This window comes from Schistosoma mansoni, chromosome 3 (genome assembly GCF_000237925.1).
Source record: "Schistosoma mansoni strain Puerto Rico chromosome 3, complete genome".
Lineage (NCBI taxonomy): Eukaryota > Metazoa > Platyhelminthes > Trematoda > Strigeidida > Schistosomatidae > Schistosoma > Schistosoma mansoni.
In genome coordinates, this window is record NC_031497.1 from 12,045,276 (window position 1) to 12,065,766 (window position 20,491).

The 20,491-nt window shown below is 39.8% G+C and overlaps 1 protein-coding gene across 2 annotated transcripts; it reads left to right on the forward strand.

Annotated features, from left to right (window-relative positions):
* Nucleotides 1-13,380: 13,380 nt before the first annotated feature.
* On the forward strand, nt 13,381-17,967 carry Smp_010110.1 (hypothetical protein; the record flags this gene model as incomplete). 2 transcript variants are annotated; one of them, XM_018799244.1, is made up of 4 exons in its annotated part: nt 13,381-13,638; nt 16,103-16,420; nt 17,203-17,366; nt 17,862-17,967. In XM_018799244.1, 4 exons carry the CDS (start codon nt 13,381-13,383, stop codon nt 17,965-17,967), a joined length of 846 nt encoding a protein of 281 aa, XP_018651053.1. The 2 variants fall into 2 exon arrangements, with proteins under 2 accessions (XP_018651053.1, XP_018651052.1); XM_018799245.1 differs by lacking the exons at nt 17,203-17,366; nt 17,862-17,967 and having other exon boundaries at nt 16,103-16,501.
* Nucleotides 17,968-20,491: the final 2,524 nt, after the last annotated feature.

A 20,491-nucleotide genomic window follows, 5' to 3' on the forward strand; every position in this document is an offset into this window, starting at 1 on the left:
TAAGTCCTTCACGCCACCCAGGATCTGTTGTTATCTCGATGACGGCAAAAAAAGATGTTATGGAAGAAACGTATTGTTAAGAAAGGGTTGAGGAAACAGAGTGGTACCACTACAGCATTAGCCTCTCCATGACATGCATTTTTATCCACATTGGTCATTCGTGACCCTGAAGACGTTCGACAGACTGTCCAACTATTCACTTATTATGTAACATAGGGATGTTTTAGATATGAATAGAGCTGAGTTAGGTTTTACCGGGACTACAGGAACTAAACGTTCACCAAGTCGTCTTATATTTGTACTCAATTCGCTCATGGGGAACGATGATAAGGATTTACGAAGCCTTCCAGACTAAATTAAGTGCAAAAGAAGAATGAATTTAACTGGTCACGAGCAGGTAGGCGTACATACCGGTTCAACTGAAACACAACTTACTGTAGAGATCCTCTATGGAAAGCACGTAATGTATAACTTTAGATAAAACTGCTGGGACAATCGTACAATTTCTTTCATGAACTTTCCACCACACAGCTTTCGTTTGACGGCAGACCAGTGTTATTGAAAGGACATAAATATAGGCGTATCTTCTCTTCACCTTCAGAGACCTAATTGACGGGGTGATTTGAAAGATTCACGACAATCCCTCAAGACCTGTTTGGAAAGATCGTTCTCCCTAGGAGTTTTATATGCCAACACTCGTAGTTTAAGACATAAATTCTATGAAATAGGAGCATTAGTGGACAAATTAAGGCCACTCATTTTAGCTGTGACGGAAACTTGCTTAGTCCATGACTTCAACATTACTCCAGAATTATCCGGATACCAATTCTTGAGAAGTGATGGACATAGATGCAAGGAAGGAGTTGGCGTCCTTTTATACATAGCCAGTCATATAAATATCTGCTCCCCTGTTTGCGAATCCCGTGATAGTGGAACTTGTGAAGTCATTAGCCGTGAGCTCTCTATCGGATGATGTACATTTGTACTCCATGTCATCTATCGCAGCCCAGTCTGCTTAGCTGATGACTTCGCTTTAGAGCACATTCAGCTATGGAGTGCAAATAACAGATTCTTGATATTGTGAGACTTCAATGTATTTGGCATTAGTTGAGCTGAGATGACCACGAAAGGATCTGTAAACTCCTTTGATAGTAGGTTCCTGGTAACAGTAATGGAGCATGCATTAGTACAGCATGTATCCAAACCCACACCTTTTGGTGTAAACCAAGGTTCTTCTCTGTTGGACTTGGCAATTACTCATGCAACTGAAGATGTTGTCAACCTATATGCTCTCCCACCATTAGTGAATAGCGATCATGTTGTTTTGTTATGCACGCTTAGAGCTAGTGATATGATGTACTATTAGGCCAAGCCCCTCCCAAATGTATGGAGGGCCAACGTATCAGCCATTTGGGAGTGAGATGCTAAGACAGATTGGCCAGTAGATACTAGCTCATTAGCTGAAGAAGCATGGCCTACATTGAAAGGCGAGTTTAGTTCAACCACATCCTCGTTCATACCATACCTGGTACCACGTAGACCGAATAATAGTCCACCATGGATAACCAAACAAGTCAAGAAACTTCTTTGACGTAGGAAAAAGCACTGGAATATGTTCATCTCTAGTGGCTTAGAACAGCACCAATCCAGTTTTTGTAAGATTGGGAATACTTTTAAGGCGTTAATTTGTAAGACTAGACGGTCATATGAAAAACGATTGGTTAGGGATTGTAACTATGGTCCGAAACGGTTATACTCGTATATAAAAACGCGAACTCAGAGAAGTGATGGAATTCCATCACATTTGGTACAGGGAAACCCGTTAATATTGGCAAGAAATGATACCGAAAAAGCTAAAGTTTTATCGGAATATTTCAGTAAAGTATTTTATATCAGTAATGAGGAACGATCAACGATTCACTGTGATTGTGGCGGCATGTTGATAGACCCTGTATTTATTGAGGAAGGTACTGTCGTAAGACTACTTCAGCATCTCAAACCGGATAAGTCTAGTGGTCCTGATGATGTTCATCCCAGGATTATGAAAGCCCTGTCAAATGTTATTTCTGAACCTTTAGTAATACTGCTTGATATGTCTCTATGACAGGATACCGAGGGTAATGGTAGATAGAGCTTCCTCATCCTGGGAACCTGTAAAAAGTGGAGTCCATCAAACACAATCCTTGGTCCTCTTCTCTTTTTAATTCATGCCAATGAATTGTCAACTGTAGCTAAGTTATCCGTTCTATTCTCCGCCGATGACATAAGAGTTTGAAGACCCATATACAGCATGTAGGATAAAATAGTATTACAGAATGATGTCAACTCATTGATGCCATGGATGGACGAGTGCTCACCAGAAGTGAAATATGAAAAGAGTGTGGTGATGAAATTAAATAACCGTGATGATTTGTATTACTAAACAACCTGTGTATTCGTGTTATCCAAAGTAAGAAATAATAGAGACTTAGGAGTCATACTAAGAAATGATCTCAAAACTACCAGTCACTGTAAGGCTGCTGCTACAAAAGGCTATAGGGCCTTATGGTCTATTAGTAGATCTTTTCAGTATTTAGATGAGGAAATGTTTAGATTATTATACCCGACTTTCATGCGACCATATGTGGAATATGGGATTCAAGCAGCGAGTCCTTGTTCCAAATATGAGGCGGATACGTTGGAACGAATCCAACGCCTAGGGACTAAAATGGTAAAAGGTCTTTCTGGCCTATCTCATGAAGAGAGACTGCGACGCCTCAACTTATTTCGGTCATCTCACAGTAGAATACGGGGTGATCTAATATTGGCTTATCGTTTCCTGAACAATGACCTTGGAAGTAATGTCTTATCTTTTCCTTCTGTCTAGGACTGATCATTTGAGAGGACATTCAAAGAAGTTTCGAAAACGGAGATAAAATGGTCTACGTCTGGAGTATTGTTTCTCGCACTGATTGGTGAGTTACTGGAATTCTCTACCAGAACACAAAATATCAGGACTTTCAAGTAATATATTCAAAAGGAGATTTGACCTTGACAATGTTACAAACTGCAAGGATTGATACAGGTCAATAGATCTCCCATCCTTATTACTGAAGACTGAATATCAAAACGCTGGAACACAGATCTTTGCTGGGTTTTACTGTTACAAAAGATTGGTCATTGATAATTGCAACTCATTCGAGATGTGCGCTTCCAGCTATTAGCTCTGACTGTCGGGTCGTCTTACTTTTGTGCTTGTCTTGTTCGTAATTGTTGTACATCTTTTTTATTACTTAATGTAAGTTATTACTATGTGCTAATCCAGTTTTTGATTCGCCGTTTCTTCAACTCTTCAAGCTCTACTTTTGCTTAAGCCCCTGAAATCCAAAGGATGATACATAGTCTGAGGTAAAGAACAAATTGTTAGAGGAAACCCAGAGATTTCTCCAGAATAGGTAGATTGGCTCCCTTCAGGCTGGAACCAAACCCGTCGAATGCCGAATGCTGCACGTCTCGTATATATTTTTAACCCGGAGATCGAATTTCTGATTATTGGCTTATCATAAAACTTTATTTACGGGCCTGGTTACCTTACTTTTTTCAGTGAAGACTAGCAAACATTAGAGGTAAATGAAAGCGTTATTCGGTGAGACCATAATTTACCAACGACCTTTGAGCGACGCTAGAGTGACCTTGAAAATGTCCACATACTAACTAGGATGGAATGAGGGTTGTGAATCAGGGTGAGAAACTAGAAGTAGGGGCGAGGCTATAATTTATAGTCTCGCCGAATTGGGATTTACAGTTCACGGTTTTGGCTAGAGATTAGATATATGGTTTTCATCATGAACTGACATCGGCTATAATGCCAAAATTATATATAGCCAAATGTATGGATAAATTTCGCCCCAGAATCCAAGACTCGTTATCTTATATCTGATTAGTTCGTCCACAAATTATGTTCTCACGTGATATTCTATGGCTTTTCTTTATGTGAAGTTAGTGCACATATAGTGGTAAATGCCTAAAAACTATAGTCCTTTTCTCTTACCTAGTTTGTTATACAACTCTTTCCAGGGATTCTCCAGTGAGGCGAAATTTCTCAAGATTGACACCCTGTCCTCATAAATATCCACTTTCCCTAAGACCAACTAAATCATGAGAATTAGGGCAATTTTTAGTATTGCTGGTCCTGAATACAGGGGAAATAGTGGATGCTGTTCCTTTGTATACAAAAATATTTAATGTACGACGTTTTTGATGGGAGGCAGAGGCCCCAAGCTCCCGACTTTAAGACAAAGTTGATCAATGAAAACATATGTTTCAACACAATTCAAAATCTATTCATTAATGGTTGTTAGTCAGGTCTTTGCCATACTTGTAAGTCTTGTGTGATAAATCTACTCATGAATGATCAACTTAGTAGCACCTGAGTATATTAAATGTATGGTACCTAGAGCAAAAGTGTCCAGTAGATTTATGATGTACTTCGTTCCTATCCCCGATTCCCAGACTTTTTGGACAATTTGTTTAATTTTTGAGAAGCCATACTTGAGTTTTCAGGATAATGCCACTAAAAACTGAAATTTCCTCTAGTTATGCATTCTTTTTGACATGCGCATGCTTTGAGTAAACCTATTGAACCTCGTTGGGAAATCTTCGGAACCTATAAGAACCTCGAATCTCCCCAAATTTTTGGGAACCCTTTAAGGCTTGTTTAGCAATCCGCAGAATCTTCACTTTCCTTTGCTTACAGTTGGAATCGCGTTTCATCTATTTCACATCATTCAAAAACTGGTTGTTTATTATTTACCACATTAACATGTTCAATGACCCACCTTTATACATAGAACCAATAAAATATGTGACTTGCCATATTCTACAATAAACAATCAAGTGAACGATTCTTATAAAAAATCTACGGGGCCACATTCACAGTTTATTCACGTTATCAAATTAGTTCTATCTTGTCAGCACTTGTAATATCTTCCGCTATATTTATGCATCGCCACAGTTACATGGCTGATGTGTTAGAAATAGTATTGTATGTTAATTTAAAATAAGGATTTATACAAATTTCTGGGATAAATGCTTTCTTCATTTTGTTTACACTTGGAGATATTTGTGGATTTCCTGTTCCATTCCAATTGTTGTCCGTAGTATTCTGCAAATATTGAAACGTTAGTCGTAATCAGTACAGAAGTAGTATAAGTACTGTTCTGATAACATGAAGAAATGTCTGATGTAATGGCATTCACGAAACCTGAATATCACGCGTTTTCGACAGAATGCCGCTAGCAAGTGACTATGGAAACATATGAAGTGTAAGGATAATTATGACACAATGTGTATGTAATTAATAGTTTACAGTGACGTCAGTGAGTAATTCTGAAGCCAGCTAAAAGATGAAAATATGCAGTTATTATCAGTTTCTACATAAGTCTATGAACGCATACACACAAGCAACAGTACATTTTAATTTTATTTATTTATTTAAACACATATATTGGTACAAAAGGGCACCAGATACATATGCGCCACACAAAATAATGAAAGTAGGAAGAGAAGGGATGAAAAGATAAGGCGGACTGAAATGTACAACCAGAAGACTCTTTCAGTTAAGAAAGTTAGAACCACTCTTTATGTAGAAAGTAAAAGAAGGTTGCAGCAAGTTCGCCACTGGCTTCTATTCTGAGCCATATCTGATAACGTCTCTAGCCACTGTGTTGCACCATCTCTCGGACCCCAGCCAGAGAGTCATGAAGGACCAACAGAAGCTAGCCCTTTGCAGCTTTCTTTCATGCCACGACACCATGTCATACACTGACCTCCTCTCCGCTTTTTCCAACCAGTCCCAGAGTCGGCAAATAATGCACGACGTGGAAGTCTCTGGGACGACATTCGTAAAACATGTCCAAGCCATCGAAGTCGGTGTTTCAAGATGGTGACACCAATTGAATTATCGTCTCTGCGCCCGAACACACGATGCCGAACCTCTGCATTACTAACATGGTGTTGCCACTGTATGTCAGCAATCCTTCGGAGACAACGATGATCGAACACAGAGAGTCATCTAACATCCTCAACTCGGAGAGGCCAGGTTTCACAAGCATAGAGCAAAACTGCTCTCACCGACGCGTTGTAGATCCGACCTTTCACAGCCAGACTAACATCACGAAGGCGCCAAAGATGGCCCAGATTGGCATAAGCCGCTCTGGCTTTCCTTATACGTGCATCGATCTCATCACTCACGCCACCACCAGCACTTATATAGCTACCTAGATACACTAACTTCTCAACTACTTCAATCTGCTCACCATCTAGGGTGAGTACAGGATGAGAATCCTGCCAGTCTTGTAGGAGTACTTTGCACTTGGAGGGTGCAAAGCACATGCCGTACCTGCGGACACTGATTGACAACTGATTAAGTGTGGATTGCATGGTTTGGGCATTATCGCACAGTAAGACAATATCATCCGCATACTCGAGGTCGAGAAGTCGTTCTCCAGGCAACATATCCACGCCGCCATTACTTACATCCATCAGAGCTGTTTCCAGGATGTCATCGATGGCAAAGTTGAAGAGGAATGGTGAGATCGGGCAACCCTGCCTAACCCCACTGCTCGAATGGAACAAGGGAGAAAGGTGGTTGTATGCCCTCACTCTGCCTGAGGTGTTCGTATACAGGGCCTTTAAGATGTTAATGAACTTCTCAGGCACACCCTTCTTCAATAGACAATCCCAGAGAACAGTCCTGTCCAACGAATCGAAGGCAACCCTGATATCAAGAAACACTACGATTGTTGGCCTGCGATAAGTATGACGGTGTTCTAACATTTGGCGGAGGGTGAAGATGTGATCAATGCATCCTCGACCAGAACGAAAACCAGCCTGCTCCTCGCGAGTCAATCGTTCTCGGCTTTTAAACAACCTACGAAGAATGACAGAAGCCAATAGTTTGGACGCAATCGGAAGTAGACTTATCCCCCGATAGTTATTACAGGAACAACGTGAACCCTTTCTAAAGATAGGGACGACTATCGACTCATTCCATGATGTTGGAACACTTTCTTGCTCCCAAACCTTTGCAAACAACACCGTCAGTTCCTTAGTCAGAAAGTCACCACCATCTTTAAAAAGAGCCGGAGATAAGTCATCTGGGCCAGGTGATTTGTAGCGCTTCAAGAGTTGGAGTTCCTTGCGGACTTCCGCCTCGTTTGGTGGATCAGTCGTCACCGGCCATGGGGGGCAGGACAAACTGGTTGATGTTGCCGGAGCAGCAGGCCAGTTGAACTGCCCTTCGAAAAATTCTGCCCATCGTCCAAGACGTCGAGAGATGTTAGTGATTGGCATCCCATCATCCTCGTAGATCGTCTCACTCACACCAGAATTCTTGCTGCCAGTGGCTCGGATGAGTTGGAAGAGCTTCCGGCAGTTACCAGATGCAGCTGCTGCTTCCATCTCATTAGCACGCTCCGACCACCAGGCTTCTCGGTCCTTACGCAAGCTTTGCCCAATTTCATTACGTAAGAGCCTTCGTTTGTGGTCAAACTCACGGTCACCCGGAGTAGACCGACGGGCTTCCATCAGTTGTAAGGAGCCAGAAGAAACCCAGTGCTTGTAAGCGGGACGTTTCGCGAAGCCGCAAGCGGCTTTACTCGCCATTTTCATGGCGTCGTGAAGATGCGACCAATGCTCATCTATACTTTTCGATGGGATGGTAGCTAGACTAGAGGCTAGCTCCGCTCGATACTTACTTGCAACAGAAGTTGCAGCCAGTTTACTAACATCGATCCGTTGGTGGTGGTCAATCCTTCGGCCACTGAAAAGTAAGGTGAGATTGGCGCAGACCAGGGCATGATCAGACTCCAGATAGGTACTCCAAAAGGGGCGGCAGTCTTGTACACAACCACGCCAGCGGTAGCTGATCGCGATGTGATCAATCTGAGTCCAGGCTTGGGATGCAGAGGGAGGACGCCAGGTGGCACACCGGCGATGACTGTGCCGGAAGTTAGTGCTGGCCAGAAACAGGTTGTGGTCTGTGCACAGTTGCAGCAAACGGTCCCCGTTATCTGTCCTGCGACCAACAAGTCCCCATCGGCCACCTAAACGACTCTCTTCTGTGCCTAGACGCCCGACCTGAGCATTCAAGTCTCCGGCTAATACTACAATATCTGTCGAACGCGCTTTCTGGAGAAGAACTGTTAACTGGTGGTAAAACTCATCCTTGATTGCATCCGGGCTGCAATCTGTCGGGGCATAGGCGGAGATGACGAAAAGACACCGTTTCTCACGCCGGTTTCTTCTCACTTTGATGGAACTTTCTAATCTAACAGCACATAACCGACTGTTAATGGGGATCCAATCGATTAGTGCTGCCTCAGCTCTAGCGCTTAGTGCAACACCAACGCCTGCAAGACCGGACGAAGATGCCACAGGATCCCCGGATAAGCGCACGTGAAACAAGCTTTTCGAAGCGACAGATGGAGAACGAATTTGTAGTACTTCACTAGAGTCTTGAATACGGGTCTCGGATAGACAGCAAATATCAACATTAAGACTTTCTAAAGACAGCCAGCCCTATCTGTTGTCCGATCTGCATTAGTGTGCGAACGTTGAAGGAAGCCAGCTTGAACGGCGTACGTGGTTTCAGAAAGACTGCTTCAGTATTCGTAATCGGTGGAAGCATTCACTTTCAACCAGACAGTGACTGGAGATCGTTTAGATAGGACAGACTTTCCACCATGGGCGAGCTACTGCATAAGTTGGAAAGGAAGGATACACAATTTGGGAATAAAGGGAGTGAAAAAGCGACGTAGTAAATAATAGTAATAATAATGATAATAATGGTAATAATAATAATAGTGTAAATTGTCTTGCTTCTAATATGAGCGAGAATAGTATCGTCAATAGAATTCATCATTTCATTTATTTGTGTGTGGGCTGTGATACTGCCCGGGTGCCCAAACTGAAGCAGGTGGTTTTCTTAGGGGGCCACACCCGGAGCCTTTGACCTAAAGGTCTGATCCACAAGGCAGTGGAGCATCGTGAGGAGATGCAGTCCCATGGTAGCCGGTGACCAACAGCAGGTTCATTCGCCATTCGTTCCATCAGGATCCTGGAGCCCATGTGCACCATTGGTTTGGAATCAGGGTTTTCCAACTCCCCTAGGTGGACTTTCCATGTCCACCAACCCGGTTAAAGCGCCGGACATTCGCTTTTCGTCCTCTCACTTTCGTAAACAACAATAAGGCCACGAGAAGGCAGTGAGTAGGACTTCCCTGGCAGAGGCTATATATTCGCTGGCCATGTGAGAGCATTTCGAGAGGGAGAGTGGACTCTCCCCACTCTCGGCCGTACCAGGGCATTTGGGGGCAATTGCATTATGCTTACATTTTTCTTGGATTATCATACACATGTGGTTTATCTCTCGCGTTGTGCAAGAAAGCCTGGCTCTTAACACCCACTGCTTTTGTTGTCTTTTGCAGGACAGATAGCACTTTTGAGCTGTGTATACAAAACCAAAAATGTTTGTTTCTCTTGAACTACTGCTAATTATTTTGTAGAATCTGTAATTACTTATGCCCATTTTGCTTTTAGTTCCACGTAAGGCATAAGTAGACGTTGGCACATAAGCTAATATCGCCTTCATTGGATTACGAAGGTCACTGTCTCAATCTTTGTAAACAATTGTCGTAACTTACGGACTGATGAAGGAAGTTTTGTTCCTGTAATGCAGCTTCCAAATGCTAAGTCCTTTGTGTGCTTTCAGTAAAAATTCCAAGTTATCAGAACCTATGATGCAAGTAGTTTTGACTTTGACAGCGGTGGATAGGCGTCGAGTGTACGCTTTTATTTTGCTGATCTGATTCGACAGGTCACTGGCTGCCTTAACAAGTAGTGAAAATCGGGTATCACAAGTATGGGACCTATTGTCGTAAAGTTAATTACTAAGAATTATTTGTTAACAATGTGAAATTTAGATAGGAAAGGTGGGGGTAAGCACCACTGTTTTGTAAAGAGTGGTTTGTAAACATGCACTTAATATATACTTAGTTATCGACGAGAAGTTACCGGTTAAGATACTGACGACCAGAGACCCAACGGAAATGCATCCAGCATTTATTTTAGCAGCCTATAATCCTTCCAAGGTGTACAAGTAGTCATTGTGTTTTCTTGACACTATGACAACCTTTTATTTACACGGGATTATCAATTTACCTTTTAGGATTTCCAGACTGACATAGCGTGTCATCTGGGTATGTGTAAACAGCATTGTAACCGAGGACTTCTGTAAATGTCACCATTAATCCGTCAGTTACCTATAAGTTGTCTTAAAGGAAGATATTTTATGTATTCACAACTCACTGCAATAATGCACTACAGTTCATGTTCTCAACAAGCACCCATCGTCCAGATCAACACAATCCATAACGTCTTTAAATCTAACATTTTCTCTATAGACAAAAAGTTGCTTGTTCAGTAGCCAGTTGCTGGGGCTCATCAGTATTTACTTCCTCTTATCGTTGACGACGACTTTGGATTGATATTAAAATTCAATGTCGTGGCGTTATACAATCTCAAAATGTTGCCCCCCCCAATGCTCTGGTACGGGCGAGGGTGGGGAGAGTCTGCCAAAGAGTGAATATGTGGTCTATGCACTCATGTTAAGGAGGACTTTTGTCCCTTCCTATAGACTCGAACGATCAGCGGTCGAGACCAATTAGATTAGATTACATCTAGTTCTCAGATTTTACCTTAGATTTCAGTTATTCTGACTTCTCAGACTGGACCACCACTCTTAATGATTTCAGGGATGAGTCGACCAGGCGCTGCTGCTCTCTTTAGATTATTTGTAGCCTTTCCAACCTCACTAAGAGTTGGAGAACCTACATCACTTCTCCATTCAGGTTGTTTGTAAATAGTGGGTCACTAAAATGTGGCTGTAGGTCAGTTGAACTGTCTTCTGCCCATCGATCTAATCTTCCGCATTGAGAGGGAATATTAGTCCCGTTTTTTTCTGAGATGGTTTCACTAATAGCCGAATTTTTAATACCAGTTTCCTTGATAAGTCTTAACGGTTGTCTACTGTTAACTACCTCCTCTGCCTTTTTCGGCTTTTGTTACCCACTATTGCTCACGATCGCTGCATGGGCTTTTTGTCAGCCTATATTTAAGCTGCCTCCGCTCTTCATCGTGTTCGAAGCTGAACGAGATAAGTTTCCGATCATCTATCAATTTCATGGACACCGCTGAAATCCACTGATTTTTCTTAACCTTTTGGTTTAGGTTGCTAGTAGATATCACTACTGTTTCTACAGCTTTTTTGGATAATATACCAATCTAACTCGTGGTGGATATCACTTTCATGGTCGGCTTGTTCCTTCCCTAGTTGTTCTTGTAATATAATCTTAACTTTTTCACTATTAAGCTGAACTCTGAAGGGTTTTCTTTCTGTGACTTTTTTTAAATCGTGCCGATTTTATATGGTAACAAGGTCAGGTCAAATCAATGACCGTACCTGGATCCAGTATGTGCGTTTCCGTGACGCTGCATCCGTCGATGGCGCGAGATTCTAGAGCTCCTGATAGAAAAGCCTATTTTCCTACCTGACACAAGGTTCGAACATTAAAAGCTCCAACATTTAGTTTACAACGTGGTTTCAGGAGACCATGAATAAGGTTTTGTGAACTTCAATCATTAACATTGGTACCGCGTGGTGATAAAGATAAATGAGAAAGGTTAGCCTTAGAAATGGGAGAATTATTAAGAGGTGACGGAGTGATTCGATTATCAGCAAAATAATCTCAGGTGCTGACAGGTTTGAGGATGATCGTCACTTCTCCGTCGACCACACCGTGGAAGGGTAGTTTTTTTCTTGAGGAGCCTGAAAAAGCTGAATTAGTGGTAGTATTAGCTACCTGAGAGCGTAACCTCAGAGCCCACAGAAGAACTGCTTGAGGCCGGTCGCGAAAGACTTTTTTGTGGAAAATTTCTGATCTGTTGGCTCCGTACTTTAAAGGCCTTATGGCGGGAGACGGAAATCCGTGGTGTAAGGTGTGACATTCCTAGGATCAGGCGTTTTCAACTCCTTCCGTTGTGAGAGGCGAGCATTGCTGCAGATGCGGGTTGTCCATGGGAAACGCTGCTGTACACTCAACAGTATGACTTCAGCCTTGGGCCTTGTGTTACTGCTTTTAGTCTTGACGCTCTTCCACCAACCTACATGGCAAGTACAACCTGAAGGAAAATGCTTTCCAACCAGTATAGCTCGGTTGTGTTATCACGATTGGTAGGCCCAACCACCACGTCAAAATAGTAGCTACGGTCGGGATCGCACTAAAGTATATCACATAATAAACGCCTTCAAAACGTGATGTCTTCCAATTTAGGAAAACGTATGTGGGATGTGGATAGTAATATCGTAGAGTTGGAGTTAAAATACACTTAAAAATTACGTATGTTCAAGTAATCTACATACACTCGTGGCTAACTACTGAACATTTAAGTTGTCTGCTCTACTGCGAGCAAACAACCCGGCCTGGAAATCAGAAAGGTCAAAACCTAATTATGTTCTCTCCCCACTTTAGTTTGCGTGATCAAGCCAGGACTTTCATTTGCTATAACTATGTTATTAGGCCTAATAGTAGGAAACGTCGAGTCTCTACACGTGATAACTTCTTTTGAGAAACCATAACCTACAAGAGACTCAGTCACTAGGTGGTGCCAAATGATGTGTCGATCGATACATCGTCCGATACTTTCGTCTACAAATGTTTTATTTTCGTTCCAATAGGGTAATCAGTTCAGTCTCATCTTAATCTCAAGTCACATACTTAGATTTTCCAACCACATGTTCATTGTACTTTTCCAGGTGTAGATGGACATACTAAAAATAGTCTATATCTGAGTTTAAACAATGTGCAGCCCGAACACATTCGGACAGAACTAATCAGTCAATCAATTATTTACCTAAATTATTGTGTCATAGATTTAAATCTTGTTCCATCTGTTTCAGTTTCGCCAGCCAGGTAGTTTCATAAGTCCATATACTCGAGGTATAATTTAAATCTGCACTGGGTTGATAAGTTGATTCAAAAGATCACTGGGTGGTATTGTGCATTTTTTGTGGATAATCGCTGGTGAAAAATACCAACTTATGACGATGCAGAGATATAGTACTTCTAGGTTTGTAATGTACCTCCAGCTTATTAAAGCTTGTATTAATTGAATTTCTTCAAGTATGTAACGTAACAAGCAGGTCAGAACTGTCATCCTTTATAATATCGCATCTTTCGTTACTTGGTTACTCACCAGTTTACTTGTTTCCTTGTTTTAGAATCTGGAAGTAAATTCCAATTGTAACTATTGAAATAAAGGGAAAACAAAGTTCTCTGAGATATGTTGGAACAAAGTGTCAATGTCTCACCTTTTATTCCAAAAGAAGACAAAACCTGCTGGATTTGTTTGAGTTCTGAAGTAGACGGTAACTCAGCCAACTTATGGAGCAGACCCTGTCGCTGTCGTGGCGCACTGAAATGGGTTCATCAAACGTGTCTTCAAAGGTGGATTAGTGAACAACAACATAGCAGAGGAGAATCGAATTCTATTTCATGTCAGATATGTAATACACCATACATAATAGTTTATCCCGATTGCGGTAAGTTCTGTTTCATGATATTGGAGAACTAAATAGTACTGAAATTCTTTTCATCTAAGCTAAACTGCAACTAACCTGTTTTTAAGTAGTTTGTTAATTATTTTGTAATAACATCTTCATTTTGAAAAGAGCAAGAGCAAAGATTCTATCAGAACAACATGGATTCATTTTATTTCGTTGGTTCTCGTCATTTGCTTACAACCCGTGATATTTAAAGTCATAATTATAAAATGGGTTTAAATTACCTACATGAAAGTGTTTAGTTGGAAGTTATGTTGAAGACGTATTCGTATAGTATAGCAAGGTTGTAAATAAATTTAATAGACTGAATATTGTAAATATATACCTTATGTAAAAGAAAACCCTGCAACGTTGATTGTGACAACAGTTCAAACGGCCAGAAACAAGTGATTACATAATGAGTAAACGCTGATAGGAATAAAATGAGTAAAGTTCAGTTGATAAAATAACATTACTAATCAGGAACAAAGTTTAAATAAAAAATGTCCACCTCACTTCTGTGAGAGATATACTGAAAAAATTACAACAGAATCTCCATTGACTTATGACCCGTGTATCACAACATCTATCAACTGAGTCGCTTCATCTTTAGTACCTCAACTAATGCGTAGTTATAAGCGTACATGCACTATTCCTACGCAGTTATCTTTCGTACTATGAAATTATGGCATATACTGACCACTTTTCCCATCCAGTCCTAGCGTCCGAAAATAATATTCTGTAAAGAATCCTCCAGGATAACCTAGTCGATACTTTGATATAAATACACGGGTTCCTTGGTTTTTTCACAACAGAGTGAATACAGATATAGGTCCTTTGCATTTCGAACGTAGAAAGCACATGACGTATTGACAGGCATTAATTACTAAGTGATTGTTAAGTACGTTCAGTAATATTCGGGAAATACTATTAAAGTGTTGGTGTTTAGAACGCTGATATAAGTTGTCGATATTTATTCTATACAAACCTAAAAAGGGCATTCCGTATACCACAAATGTTCTATAGGTTATAAAATGTATTTTGATTATAGTGCTTCCTATTAGGAAATTTTCGAAAAATTTGGAAGCTCAGTACAGTCAGGATACAAGGAACTAAGTATCACGGCTGTCTAGGTCATTTGTAGGAAGGAAGTAGCCACTCAATACAGATCAAATACAATAGAAAGTGGAGGCTTAGAATAATATAATTAAATCATGAAGAAAAAGGAGATATCAATTTTAAGTGAGAAAAAGGCAATGATGATGCAATAGAAGACAGAGCTTTTAAAATAGAACAGGTGTACCTCGGTGTAAGTTCAACAATAAGAATTCAAAGCATATCTTACCACATTAAGATATTGTGATCTGAATACTCGTGGTCACAGCGTATTTCTCAAGATAACAAATATATATCCTCCTCCTTAACGAGTGCTTCCAGAATTTCATCGATAGCAGAATTAAAGAAGAACAGTGAAGTTGAGCAACCTTGCCTTACTGTCTGTCATATTGGGACAAAAGGGAAAGGTGGTTGTATGTCTTCAGTTTACTCTAGATATTTTGAATAAAGCTTTTAAAGTACTAGTGTACCAGTTCCTATATTTCTATCAGTACCTGTTTGTACTCTTGACGAAGCTCTGGAAGATTTGGTAACTTTCACGTACCTGGTCAGCATTATCAATAAAAAGAAGAATCTGATGCAGATGTCAAGGCAAAGATTGGCAAAGCCAGGGCAGCATTCATACAACTGAAGAACATATAGAACTCAAGAAATCTGTCAGCCAACATTAAATTCAGAATCCTCAAAACGAACATCAAGATAGTTCTATTGTACGGAGCTGAAACTTGTAGAACTACTGTCAAAAAGGTACTGGTATTCATAAACAGTTATTTACCCGAGATATTCAATATCCATTGGCCAGATACCATCAGCAACAGCCTACTGTGGGAGAGAACAAACCAGCTCCCAAATGTAGGGGGAATCAGGAAAAGACGCTGAAAGTGGATAGGGCATACATCGCGGAAATCATCAAACTGCATCACGAGGGGAGCGCTAACTTGAATTCCCGAATGAAAACGGGAAGGAGGAAGACTGAAGAACTTACTACGCCGAGAATTGCAAACAGACATCAAAAGAGTGGATAACAACTGAAAAAGAGATCAGGACAGAGTTGGTTGGAAAATGTTGGTGAGCGGCCTATGTTCCACTAGGGGTTTGTATTCTAGTCGGTAGTAGGTTTTCCACAGGCGAACAGTATCTTCCACCAGACATAATGCAACCATTTCATAGAGAAAGTTCCACTGAGGAAAACGGGCTCATTCACAGATGGTTAATTTACCTGGCAATCACTCTGATATGTTTTCTAATTTACGATGCAGATGTAGTTGTGACTTCTACTTTTTGTGTCTGTTATCGAATAGAATACTTCTAAACTACTAAATCTCCCCACGATATTTTTATATTTTAGGATTTTTCTATAATTTTCTTCAGTCTGTTGACCAAATTACTCGCTCTTTATCATTTGTTCTTACTGGTGGAATAATTTTCGGCTCATTTTACTGGTCTGCTGTAACGTACGGAGCTGTTACAGTAATGCAGGTTTATGGACATCGTCAAGGTTTACAGGCTATGCGGCTAACAGATCCTCCTCTTCTACTGCTAGGTCTCCCGACTATTCCTTTGTGTCTTGTTTTGGCTAAAGCAGTTCAATGGGAAAGCAGACTGCTTATCTTATGGAGAAACCATATAAGTCGTTTACCATTTATTCAGCTGTTCAGACGCAAAGGTAGGTATTATCTGAATAATTTATACTTTACCACAATTTGTAGATATTTAGTTCAGTATATACCTGTTTTTATTCAATAAAAAAAATTATTTCTAAGATGCTTATCATTGTATAGAATTTCGGAACTTAGATATTCAAAATGCTGAACAACTTTGTATTTGCATTACAGTGGCTTTCATATAGTATTTAATGTGTGATAGTGAAAGTAAAGTATGAGTGGTCGTTGAGCGTGGACAAACAGCCACAACCTCCGGACTATTGAATATGTGATTTCCCATCTTATCATTGATTTCTAGTCTGGAATCACTGTGTTATGACTGCTTGTAGTTGTACTGAGTAAAGTATTCTCTAGTGTTAATCTGGTTCTGTCTTGGGTCACAAATCCTGGTCCTGATATAACGTGATTAGTCTTATTACCGTATTATCGTAATATACGCGTACCCGAGTAAAATATTGTAAACCATCCGTTATATCAGTATCACTGGCAGACGTACCATTTATTTATCGATGTTATAGTAATTTTAATAGTTGAGATGGTGAGTCGATTGAGGTAATGAGTTAGAGCAGATAGATGGAACAAGAAAGTCTTACGAAGAAGTATCACTAAAATATCGAGAGGGTTTGTGATAAAGAATGAAACTTTTAGCTTTAACATCCCTATCGTCTTAGTATAGTCTAGTGAACTGTGATATGTTATTTCAAGATTATTTAGAAAGTGTTTTTATCCACTGAATGTTAAATCTCGGTTAGTACACTGTGTTATTTTATTTTTTACTTTAAAGATCTCCCAACCTGGCCTGTTAATGATGTTGATATAGAACTACGCCCAGAACTCTCTGATATACCTCGTTTATTTTGTAGTGCATTAGCTCTTCCAACAATATCAACCGTTCTCGGACACTTGTTATTTAAACGGGTGCAGTCTGCTACACACAGAGTTCTCCTGGTAAGATAATTTCTCTTCACGTGTTTTATTAGGTTGGTTGATATCCATAGTGACGATTGTAGAGATTCTTTAAACTACTGAACTGTGATTAAAAGAATCCAAACAGTTTGTGTTCTGTTATTTAAAAAAGATTTCCAAACTAAATTATACAAATGTCATTATTCTGCTGTGGAGTAGAAAACAGGCTATTCAAAATTCATTTGATCAACTGCTGTACTTTCTAGCATCGAATTGTAAAGTACGTTTATAAACGTGGTACAAATTCGTACTTCCACATAGATTCAGATGTCACTCGTTTGAAATAATAAGTTTGTGCATCTTAGTTGTTGTGTTAATTAAACAATGCAATATTAATTCTAGATAGTTAATTGTATCTAATATCAGTAGTAGTTTGGAAACTATGCTGTTTCAGTTACCATTCAAAAATTCATTGGTTCATCATGCATATTCGATCAAACAATTTAATTGGTTTATTTCTCCAATCTTATTTTCTAGGGTGGATTGACGTATCTTGGAGTGAAAGGGCTCCTGACCATATATTATCGAGAGTTGCAATATATCCGTATATGTTATAGACAAGTAAAAGATTACGATGAATAAGTAATATCGAGATTTCACTTTTGTAATCACAGCGATATTAGAATCATTCTATTTATGTATTAATTGTACAGAACAAATATATAAGCGTGATAGTTTTGAGGTTGATTCTTTACTTTATAAAAAATTGAGTGATAAACTGTATATACGTTTCTGTCGTATTATTCTATATTTATTCGAAGTTTGAGGACGATATTTAAGTGTGTTATCTAACAATTATGATGAATATTCGCTGATCAGCTGTCCTATTATTTGATTGGACTTCGCAATGAACCTAATACATCCACTGCCGTTAAAACTTTAAAATTTTAGTTCCTCTTTTTAATGATTATCAAACATGTAATTCTTTTATCGCGTCTTCTCCCTACCTAGGATTCTTTTCCCAATGTTCGTATACTGAAGCAACCAAGGTCTAATGTAAGGATAGTTTTTCTTGACTTGAAAGCAGCGTTTCACTCTGTAGACGAGAGGCTCTGTGGCAGTGTCTGTCATTGAGAGGTGTGCCTCAGAAGTACATAAACCTTGTGAAGGCTCTTTACTCGAACACTACCAGTCAAGTGAGAGCTTGTGGCGAACTGTCATCTGGTTTTACAACCTCAAGTGGTGTGCGGCAAGGCTGTCCACTATGCCCATTTTTGTTTAACTTCACTATAGACCTATTGCTGTAAATAACACTCTCGTCAACTGAATTTTCAGGAATTGACCTCCCACTAGGAGGTGGTGCTCTTCTCGACTCAGAATACGCAGATGACTTAGTTCTATCTGGTGAAGACGCTGATAAAATGCAGAGTTTTGGTAGGATTGAGCAACAATGCCAGGATGTTTGAGGTACGTTTCGATTTAGAATGTGCAGATGATAAAATGTAGAGTCTTCTATTAGCACTGAGTACCAATACAAGGATATTTGGAATGGGTTTCTCCCCCTCTAAATGTAAATTATTACTTTACGACTGGCCTGCGTCAACACCTAAACTAAGGACAGGAAGTGAAGTAGTCGAACACGTCGACAACTTCATTTATCTTGAAAGTCTGATCAGCCCTAATGGGTTGGTGTCTGACGAAATCTCAGCACGGATTCAGAAAGCTCGTTTGGCTTTTGCCAACTTACGTAACCTATGGCGAAGACGAGATATCCGTTTATTAATTATGGGATGAGTATACTGTGCAGCAGTTCGTTCTGTTTTACTGTACGGCTGTGAAACATGGCCATTAAGTGTAGAAGATACTCGTAAGCTACTAGTATTTGATCATAGATGTCTTAGAAATATTGCTTGCATCTGCTGGGATCACCGGTTAAGTAATAGTGAGGTTAGACACAGCAATTACCAAGACGCTCTATGCTGACTAATGTAGCGGATGGTTGGAAGAAAGTTAGGGATGGCCAAACCGAAATGTGGCATTAGAGCTTGAAGTCAATAACTTCTAGTCTGAGTCATGTTGGTAGATGGAGACTACTTGGTTGGGGCCCGCGTGACTATCGTAACCAATGGTTGGAGACTCTAGGTGACATGGTTCAAAATCGATCACAATGGCGTAGGTGTATACACTCTTTATCTTCCCTTAAACCTTAAGATTAAAATTGCTTCATAACGTTCTTCCTTCCTATACTATATCCTTATATACAACCTATCTTTTATATACTACCACCACTAAATTTACTATTTCTATGAATCAGATGTTCATGTTGTTGTGCTAGCGAGGCATGGCAACTTGGACCAATTCATATGTGTGCCTGATCCTACGTTGTAGCTGACTGACCGCGTGAATGTTAGGATTGCTGGCTGCTGTTAGTGTTAATATGTTAAAACGCTCAAGCGATTTATAACAATTTTCGGTAAACTTAATCTATCACCAAATACTCTCAGAATGAATTCTGATGCACGAAACTATTTATTAAACAACTGTATACCCATTCAAGCTGGTAAATGTGGTCCTATCAATCAACAGTAAAAATTAATTAGTCCAAGTGATAACGTGAAGATTCCCTTGGATTTCACTTAATTCCAACAAAGTATTCTTTTTTTATCCTATTTGTATGGTCATTTCTGGTTGAGAGTTGTTGGTGTTCATTAAAATCAGTGTTAGTGACTTTGTTTTGCTGGAAACTGGTGTATTATAACACGTTTCTTATTGTTTCAATTAATAAAATATTAGATCCAGACATACTTCGAAAGTATGACCAACTTAATCCTCAGGGATATCTTTAAGAAAAAATGACGTGATAAATCTCAACAGATAACATAGTTAATAACAATTGATAATCGTAGCTTACTGTTTTAGAATTGCATTCTACGAGACTGAAGTAGCACCCTATAGAGATGTAGTATTAAGTTAGCGTATGCAAAAAACTAAACTATTTGAATTAATCCGCTTTAAACGAAGCTACGTTCCTAGTTTAACCAATAAATGAGTGGAAACTTCTCAAAATACGTAACACCACAAACTATCATTGCGTTTTTCTCTTTTATATAACGAAAACTGCTGAGCTAATTAGTGCTAGTTTGATTTAACAGAAGATAAAAAATCG